Source organism: Ochotona curzoniae, unplaced genomic scaffold, assembly GCF_017591425.1.
Source record: "Ochotona curzoniae isolate NIBS_2020 unplaced genomic scaffold, NIBS_Ocur_1.0 contig_883, whole genome shotgun sequence".
In the NCBI taxonomy this organism is placed as follows: domain Eukaryota; kingdom Metazoa; phylum Chordata; class Mammalia; order Lagomorpha; family Ochotonidae; genus Ochotona; species Ochotona curzoniae.
The window spans coordinates 52,281,407-52,290,309 of NW_024466599.1; the positions used below are offsets into that span (position 1 = coordinate 52,281,407).

The following is an 8,903-nucleotide window of genomic DNA, read 5'->3' on the forward strand; positions in this document are numbered from 1 at the left end:
GGTAGTCTAGAAGTTAAGTCCTCGCCTTGCATGCACCAGGATCCCATATAGCGCATATTGTCCATTGATCCCATATTGTCCTAGAGGCCCCAGTTCCAATCCAGCTCCCTGCTTGTGGCCTGGGAAAGCAGTCAAGGACGGCCCAAAGTTTTGGAACCCTACACCTGTGTGGGAGACCTGGAAGAGGCTCCTGGCTTTGGATCAGCTCAGCTCCAGCTGTTGCGACCACTTGGGGAGTGAATCAGCAGACAGAGGATCTTCCTGTCTGTCTCTTCTCCTCTTTGTGTATCTAACTTTCCAATAAAATAAATAAATCTTAGGAAAAAATTAACTCTTTTGAAGGCAGAGAGAGATAGTGAAAACTAGGGATAGAGATCTCTCATCTGCTGGTTCACTCCCCAAATGTCTGCAACAGTTGGAGCTAAGTCAAGTTGAATCTAGGAGCTGAAAAACTTACTCCAGATCTCCTGCTAGGGTGGCAGGGACTCAGCTACTTTAACCATGGCATGCTGCCCGTTAGTGTGTGAATATGTCAAACTAGAGCCAAGATCTGAGCCTAGGCATTCTAATACAGATATTGATATTCCCAGTTGTGGCCTAATCACTACACCAAATACTAATTGTCACTCTTTTTAAAAGAAGATATATTTCTTTTTATTGGAAAGTCAGATATACAGAGAGGAGGAGAGACAGATAGAAAGATCTGTCTGCTGGCTCATTTCCCCAAGTAGTTAGTCAAAACCAGGAGCCAGGGGCTTCTGGGTCTCCCATGCAGGTGCAGGGTTCCAAAGCTTTGGACCATCCTCAGCTGCTTTCCCAGGCCACAAGCAGGGAGCTGAATGGGAAGTGGGATAGTGGATATATGAACTGGTATCTCTATGGGATCCTGGTACATGTAAGGTGAGGATTTAGCCACTACGTTATCCTGTTGGACCCCATCATGGGGGTGTTGGTGTAATGGTGTATCTGACTAATCCTCTGCCTGTTGCATTGGTATTCTATATGGGGCCAGTTCATGTTCCAGTTGCTCCACTTCTGATCCAGCTCGTTACTTATAGCCTACAAAAGCGGCAGAGTATGGCTCAAGGCTTGGTTCCATGCACCCACTGCTGGAGGCAGAGGGAGGAAGCTCCTGGCTTCAAGTCAGCTTAGTTCTGGATGTGAAACAGAGTGAAGAAAGTGTGATGGGGAGTGAACTGGCAGATGAAAAACCTCTTTCTCTCCTTCTCTATGTAAAAATTTGCATTTCAAATAGAAAGAAATAAGTCTTTAAAATTGTTATGGAAATGTCTTATTTCCACTCCCATCTCTCCATGTCTCCTCAGTCCCCTACAGAAACTTTAATTATTTCTGGTAGCTGCCAGAATTTTTCAAATGAAATACTATAAGCACATCAGAGTGTGTTGTCTTTATCCATGCCCTTCATTACAGAAAAACATGCAGTTACTGGTTTTAAAGTGTCAGCATATCTTAGAAAGGATCTCATATTGATGCATGGTGCTTTACCACTCTTTTATAAAGCTGCATAGTATTCCTTGTCCCATAGTTTATTTAGCCAGTCTCCTGAGAATTGGTTTAGTATATAATCGTGAATACATTTGATTACTTAACTTGCTGCACTGTGATGCTGGTTCTTGCATCCTTAGTTTTTATATCTCCATGGTTTGGCTCATTATGGTTCATGTACCTGGAGTGTCCTTTCTTTGCTAACTCTACTCCTTCTGTCTTGACTCATTTGCCATACCTATGGACGCTGTGTTTTCCAGCAGATTTTTGCCACTTCTTCCTGTGATAAAGACCACTCCTTTGTTAACTTTATCTTGCTTCTACTTGTCGTGTAGCCTTATTTTGTTGTATGTATCTACCTTTACATCTAACAAGGAACTCTACTTTTCTTATCTCTGTATTTCCAGCCCCTAGTATTTGTTTCATAGATGTTGGATGAGTAAGTGGATCGAGTAATCACTGGCAGCTGTTACTAGCAGCTGAACCTGCTTTCCAGATGGAACTTGTACACCAAGTACCCTTTTATTGAAAAAAGGAGTGGAGGTATGAATGGGAATGCATGTCTTTGTGTCCAAGGGTGTTTCCTGCCTCTTTGCTGTACTCAGCAAGAAATAGGTTTCTAGCTCCCGATTTATCTTTGTCTTTCTGTGTCATATCCAAGAAAAGCCAATAAGCAGGGAAGAATTTTTTTCCAGTAAGGTTTATTTCAGAAACATTGAAACAATGTGATCATACTTTTTTATCCACAATTATCCCCATTTAAATAACTCAAGCCCAAACTTATATTTCCAGCCTTGGTGAAAGAATTTGATACAGACAGCACAGGAATTCAGGCTAAACTGATTTCATAAATACTGAAGATGCTGTTGCCTCTGGTTTCCTTGAATTAAATAGACCACCCTATCAATAAATACATAAATAGATAATTTAGTGGTTGTTCATAGAAGCTGGGTGACAAGAGGGTTTTTTTGAATTGTATTGGGCTGACGTTGTGTGAGTATCAGAGGTGAGAGAGGCTGGCTCGGCAGAAGGTTATACAAGGGAGCTTCTTCTACCAGCCCGTGGGAAAGCATGCTTCTGAGTTCTCCCTGAGGGTAGGCAGTGGGACATCACAATGTGTTCTTCTGTCAGCCACAGAGTTGAGTACCTTCAGAACCTGCAGCTCTTCCATGGAGGGCTCTCCTTAGGAAGGCACAAACTCCATGCTGAAGTCAGTTATATCCCGGCCACCAGTGTTGTTTCCCAGGAAGACTGGCATGTTCTGGGCCTGAGAGGTGCTGATGTACCAGTTGGGGAACTGGGCAGACTCAAATTCCACCTTGCCCTTGATTTCTATCTTGTTGAAGACAAATCGCTTTTCCATCTTCTTCCTTGGGTAATGGTTGGGGTCTACGCTCTGCAGCAAAATAGAAACAAGACATTTTGTGAGATGAGGGCCAAAGACACTGTGGTAGAGATGACCTCCTGTTTGGTTGGAATGCGAATGGCAGGTTGTAAGACCAGAAGGCAGGCTCCTGAGTTATCTTTAAGATCTCCAACATCCCATGTGGCTCTTGTAAGAATCTTTCATTTTCTTAATCTTAGGATCAAATTCTGGGAAATATCTTGTGGGTGAAGAAAAAAAAAATTAGGGGTAGGTGTTGTGGTTCAGTAAGTTAAACCACTTCTGCGGGACACCTGCGTGTCAGAGTACCTGGTTCAAGTCCCAGCTTCTAATCTGCTCCAGCTGCCTGTTAATATATTCTGGGAGGCAGCAAGTAGTGGCTCAAGTGTTTTTGTTCCTGCAACCCCTGTGGGGACACCCATATTGAATCTGGAGCTGCCAGCTATGGTCAGCCTCAGCTGCTTTGGGAATGAGCCAGCAGATGGAAAAATTTTATCTCTATGCTCTGCCTTTCTAATATAGAAAAAAATTAAATAAACATTAAAAAGAAAACATTAAAATTAAGCCAAAGTTTCTAGGTATACTTAGCTTTTACTAGTTGGCAGGTACTTTTTGCCTTATCTTTCTTGGTGGATCCAGATAGAATGAGATCGACTTAGAAATGAAGCTTTTTGCTAGGAAACCTGGTAGTGACTGTGGTGGGGGAGGGACATTCTGGAAATGACATGGAGACTGGAGACCCATTCTTCCAATTGCTTGGCTCCCCAAAGTGCCTCTTACAAAATGTGAGCAATCCTAAGCTTGTACAAGGATGCTTCCAAAGTTTTGTGGAAAAGAACTGGAAGATCTGCTTAACTTGTTGCAAATAGGCAACAGGGGAAAAGATGGCTGAGGAGGGGCTCAGCCTTGGTCCCCACTCACCTCCAGCTGCAGGGTGGGTTTCTTGTCTTTCATCACACAGGACAGGTACAGGTTCTTCCCCTTGAGGCCCAGTGCTACAGGTATCTTGTCAATACTTTCTTCTCCATGTACAAAGTTCATAGAAAACACCACTAAAGAAAGGAAAGGGGTCCTGTGGTCAGGGACATGGCAGCACAGAGCTGATCCAACTGCTGGACTCCACATGTGGGACTCACACAATTGTGCATCCTATGTGGGAGCCCACAGTAAGGTTCCTTTGGCCTAGCAGACAAGGTAACTGAGTTTCCCACAGCTAACAGTAGGGTCACTTGGTTGATTCGGGCTTTTTCTCCAAAAGATTAGAAGGTTCCTATTTGAAGGTGCCTTTTCATGGCAACAATGAAGAATGAATGAGAACCCGAAAGGAGGAAGCTCTGTTGTCTCTGGCAGGCAGCATGCCCATCAGTGTGAGCAGAGCAATTTGATCAATGTGAAAAGCAAGGGCAGAAGTTAACACCAGGCTCCTCAAAAGGCATCAGTCAGCAAAGTTCTTTTGGGATTTAGAGCAGTAAGTGGAGAGAATTGGGAGAAGAGAGGCTTAGCTATGAATATGGCTCCCAAAAGAGACACACATGTTGATCTTCCTGAGTCACAGCAGTCTGTTGGCCCCAGGGCCACTCTTACTGCTCAACTGTAAAGACACAGGCTTCCCCTGGACTGGTGAGAACAGGAAGCTGTCCTCTGAGTGATCCTGCTCTTCCTAGGAAACCAGGCCACTGCCTTGCCCACACCTCGCAAATAGGCCTCAGGCACAGGGGCATGGTGCCAAGGAGCTCAACACTGCTGATGATGAACTCAACACACTCGGAACATTTACCAGTGACAGCCAACAGATACAAGTTCCTGCTGATTAGTCAAATTCCCCTTTAAGGAAACTTGTGGTACCAGATAGGAAGGCTGTTGGGGGTAAAGGGGCAGAGCTAGGAATGGGAAAGCACATATTATCTCTCCACTCTTCTAGTCTCAACCTCAACAGAGGAAAAAGGATCCCACAGGCAGTTAGGGCATGTCCATCAAAGCTAATAGCTTTAACATTGCAGGATCTCAACTGACTTGCTGAATGATGATGGCATTGGGGGTACATGAGCAGACTGACTCCAAGTCACACAACTTGCTAACAAATGGACATGCCAAGGCAGTCAAACTGATGCCATTATTAGGACCAAGCAAAAACTTATATATACATACACACACATATATTTATATATGTATATATATATATACATATATATAATGTTTCTTTTCACTTGTGTTGACTATTTTTCCTTAGCATTCTACTTTGTTCAAAATGTAAAGGCTCAAAAAGCTGCCCAGGAGGCCAGGAAGGGAAACCAGGATATGTCCAGTTACCTTGTTGGTTCAGATTCTGCGCACTGAGGTGGAGAGCTCTCAGCTCATAGGACTCCGACAACGTCAAGCATTTTTGGTGTGCATCCCGGAGCTTGCAGTGCAGTGTCTGTACTGCATCACACTCAAAATTATCATCCTCTGTATAATAGAGAAGTTCTGAAACAGAGAGCACAGGTGTTATTTTAGCAGGGAATTGGAAGCGCCAACCTAGTGATTTGAGAGAGCAGGATTTGCTTTCTTGTAAGAACACCTAAGCATGGATGGTCAAGGCTCCTTTACAACATTGGTTATGACAGTGTTGGCAGTGGGGTGGGTAGGAACCAGGACGACAGCTCCATAAGATGTGGGTTCAAATTTCCGAGCTGTGGTCATGCACAATGGCCAGTCTTGGAGCTCCTGATATGTGAATCATAGCTGTTAACGACACCAGTCCTGTGCTGGGCTTGTAGAACTTGCAGGTGATAAGGCAAATGAAAAGAGTTGTGAGAGTGAGCAGTTACTAAGGACATTTTTGAAGAGTAGTTTCAACTAAAGAGATGAATTTAGTTTCTAGGTTTGTTTGGTTTCCTTTTCTTGATGGGGGAGGGGGACTTCTATCTCTAAAGGGTTTCAGATTAGTGGGAGAGGAAGGGCTTTAGGTGACTGTTGAGCCACAGATTCTGAGAAGGCCCTGAGGAACGCTGTACTGTCTGCTCTCAGTTCTCATGAAGTACCTTCTTCAAAGATTAAGGAGAAGAAAGTCCTCAGGCCGCCATCCTGGAAGGCCAGAGGGCAGGGGACTACTTTCTTCTTCAGCTTCTCCAGAGACACGATGATCGACAAGACCTGTTGGAAACTCTTGTTGTGGCGAGGGGAGATGTGCAACTGGATGCCCTCATCCGGGTCCTGGAGGTAGCTCTGTGGAGAAACCGAGGCAGCCAGTGAGTATATCAGGCAACAACAGAAAGGAGGAGGGACCTCAGAGGCAGCTGAGTTTCTAACCATAACCCCCGTCTCTCTGATGCTTAGGGAGGTTAAACTGCTCACAGAGGGGCACAAGGTAGTTTAGAGGCAGATCCAAAACCAGGATGTGGGTTTTTAAGACACCCTGTGGACTATTCTTTTAGAATGAAGCCTGTTTCTACTTTGTATATGTGCCTCATCCTTGCTTTCTATCTATTTTATCCTTTTATCTTCATATCCCTAATGCTCTGACAGTACTCACAAGACAATGATGATTGTAACACTTTCTCTGCACCTGTGCTCACTCAACATGTTATCATTTATTCTACACAGACCTTTCTTGCAGAATGCTACTGCACTGGAATTCCGTAAAATGCTGTAAAAAAGGTGACAACTTGTGGAGTAAGTTACCGCTTTCAAGTTATCCGAAGAAATCCATGTAAAGACTTAACAGAGATCCCTCTGAGCCTCAATAATGGCAGAAAAGCTTGATAAACAGTAAAAGGAAAGCGTAGCATGGGAGAAGTTCACACTTGGAGAGAAGGTAAGGGGTGATGGCCAGGGCTGGAGTCAACCAGTGAAGCTGAGCCTCAGATTTTTAAAGAAATATGTGTTTGGCAAGACTGAGGAGAAGACTGGGTTATGAGGGTAAGGGAAGCTATCAAGAACTGGAAAAAAAAAGTCAAGGCACAGTGGTTGCCTACTATCTAGTCTACAATACTGACCTGGTTGGTGGCTGTGCCACTTGGGAAGGCTAGCAGACACCCACTGACAAGAAGGGACAGCTGGAGGTCAGCATGGCTCTGTGTAGGGTTGAGGATTTGAAAAATGTTTCAGAACCGCTGATTTTAGGGTGTCAGGATTTTGGGGACCATCTAGCTCATGCCTTGTATTTTCCAGATGAGGTCCAAAGATGTGAAATGACTCATACAAGATCAAAGAGTAAGGGAAAATATTTAAACTCTCAGTTCATCTCTTATTATTTTATCATCTATGAATTATTGTCATAAGCTCCACCCCAGTGAACAAAATACTATTCTAACCGAAAGCAGCTAGACACATGTTAGTTTTCAAGGTCAATCTGGAGTTTTAGAGTTCGATCCAAGTGACTAGTGTAAGTTGATTCCATTTCCTTTAAAAGAAGAATCAAATTCATGTTGGAAACTTAGCTGTCCTCCTGGCATGAATCGCAAGTATGATCACCGCTACCTCCACTCCCAGCATGGTTATCATCATCAAGTCTTAGTGAGTGACTGTGGCTAACTGGGAGCTGCCTAGAAGCCAAGTCAGTATGAGGTGCAGCTTTGACCTGTCACACTGGGAGAGGAGGAAATCATTCTAGCACAGAATGCCGGAAGAAGGTGGTCCAGAACCTGTTTCTTTGAATTTTCCCTAAGTTTGAGCCCCATAGGTTGGGAGCTGAGCCCACAATCTTACCTTCATATGTTTGGGATCATTTTCTTCAAAGAACAAGTCATTCTCACTGCCGCTGTAATAAAAGCAGAGACATGGCTCAATTATGTCTCCTAAACAGTCTCAACTTTCCTTCTCTGAATACTAATCTTCACTGTTCATCAAATTGCAAACTGTACGTCCTTTGAAACTACCTGGCAAAAATGTTGATCCCAGCTGGATACTGAGTCTTAAATGCTAACCCAGCAGATTCAGATTAAATCTGAGCTCTCCCTCTCACCCAGGCCAAACAGCAAACTTAGAATCTTTTCTTCCAGTTTGTCATCTGTAGCAGTAATACTTAGCTGGTGTCTGGGTCCTAACTCTGGACTCAGAGGAGAAATTCGACTTTAAACCAGGTTCACTTGGAATCTTTCTGGCAATTGTGAAGGAGGCAGTTTGGGAAACACTTCTAGTCTCCAAGTACAGACAATTGTATGATCTTGAAAGAGAAGTCTCGTTCACCTATCTGACCCAATCTCCCCACTCACCTGTGGTAAGCCATCATCTCACTGGCGAGTTCAGGTACTATTGCCATGGTTGTCGTAGAGACCTGTGTAAAGAGGAGAAAATGAGTGACCAGTTGCAGTGCAGTTGCCATGAAGGCATTGTCACATAATGAGCTTCTGTCATCTAGAATATGGTAAAGATCTCTGAACGAATGAGTGAATGTATGAGGGAGCGTTCATTTCGAATTTAGAGAAAAGAAATTGCTAAAGCAAACCCAAGCAAACAATGTATTGCTAGGAGACCTGGATCTTAGTTGCTAGATAAGCTGTCTCCATGCCTGGAGTATTTCGTATATCACAAAAATACAGTATAATGAGCAGTTTTACAGTTTTGCAAAAAAACCAAAAAACCAAAAAAACCCAGTTTCTAAGCTGAGAGGGAGGAATAAGGAGAGAGAGAGAGAGAGAGAGAGAGAGAGAGAGAGAGAGAGAGAGACCTTCTTAGGGTTTAGTTTTCAACAAGAACAGGTAAAGTCATACTTGAACAATAAAGAGTGGCTGCAGAGAATCTGAAAGCGAGCTGTGATGCCTTGTACCTTGAGCTGCAGAGAATTTCTCTCTTCAGAGATTTGTCCTCTGCCAGTTTCTCCCTTACTATTTTATGGTCTCCAAAAGCAGAAGTGGAGAGCTGAGAAAATTTTCTGTTGGTTAGCTTATTTCACAACCACATCAAGGGTGGGGTGGGGTTGGGGAAGGATCCATGGGAACTTGTGGGGGAAGGAGCTGCTGAGATGAAACCATTCTCTAGCCATTGGAAGAACAAGAAGTAGCAAATTATGACATATCTTGCAAGGCTGTTA

At 43.7% G+C, this 8,903-nt stretch overlaps 1 protein-coding gene across 2 annotated transcripts; it reads right to left on the minus strand.

Annotated features, from left to right (window-relative positions):
• Positions 1–2,311: 2,311 nt before the first annotated feature.
• IL1B (interleukin 1 beta) lies at positions 2,312–8,684 on the minus strand. Of its 2 annotated transcripts, none has more exons than XM_040993551.1 (7): positions 8,584–8,684; positions 8,086–8,147; positions 7,580–7,631; positions 5,914–6,097; positions 5,201–5,356; positions 3,812–3,942; positions 2,312–2,902 (listed from the first exon to the last, which is right to left on the minus strand). In XM_040993551.1, the coding sequence occupies exons 2-7, from the start codon at positions 8,130–8,132 to the stop codon at positions 2,690–2,692; spliced, it is 783 nt and encodes a 260-aa protein (XP_040849485.1). In that variant the 5' UTR covers positions 8,133–8,147; positions 8,584–8,684; the 3' UTR covers positions 2,312–2,689. The 2 variants fall into 2 exon arrangements, with proteins under 2 accessions (XP_040849485.1, XP_040849486.1); XM_040993552.1 differs by having other exon boundaries at positions 8,640–8,676.
• Positions 8,685–8,903: the final 219 nt, after the last annotated feature.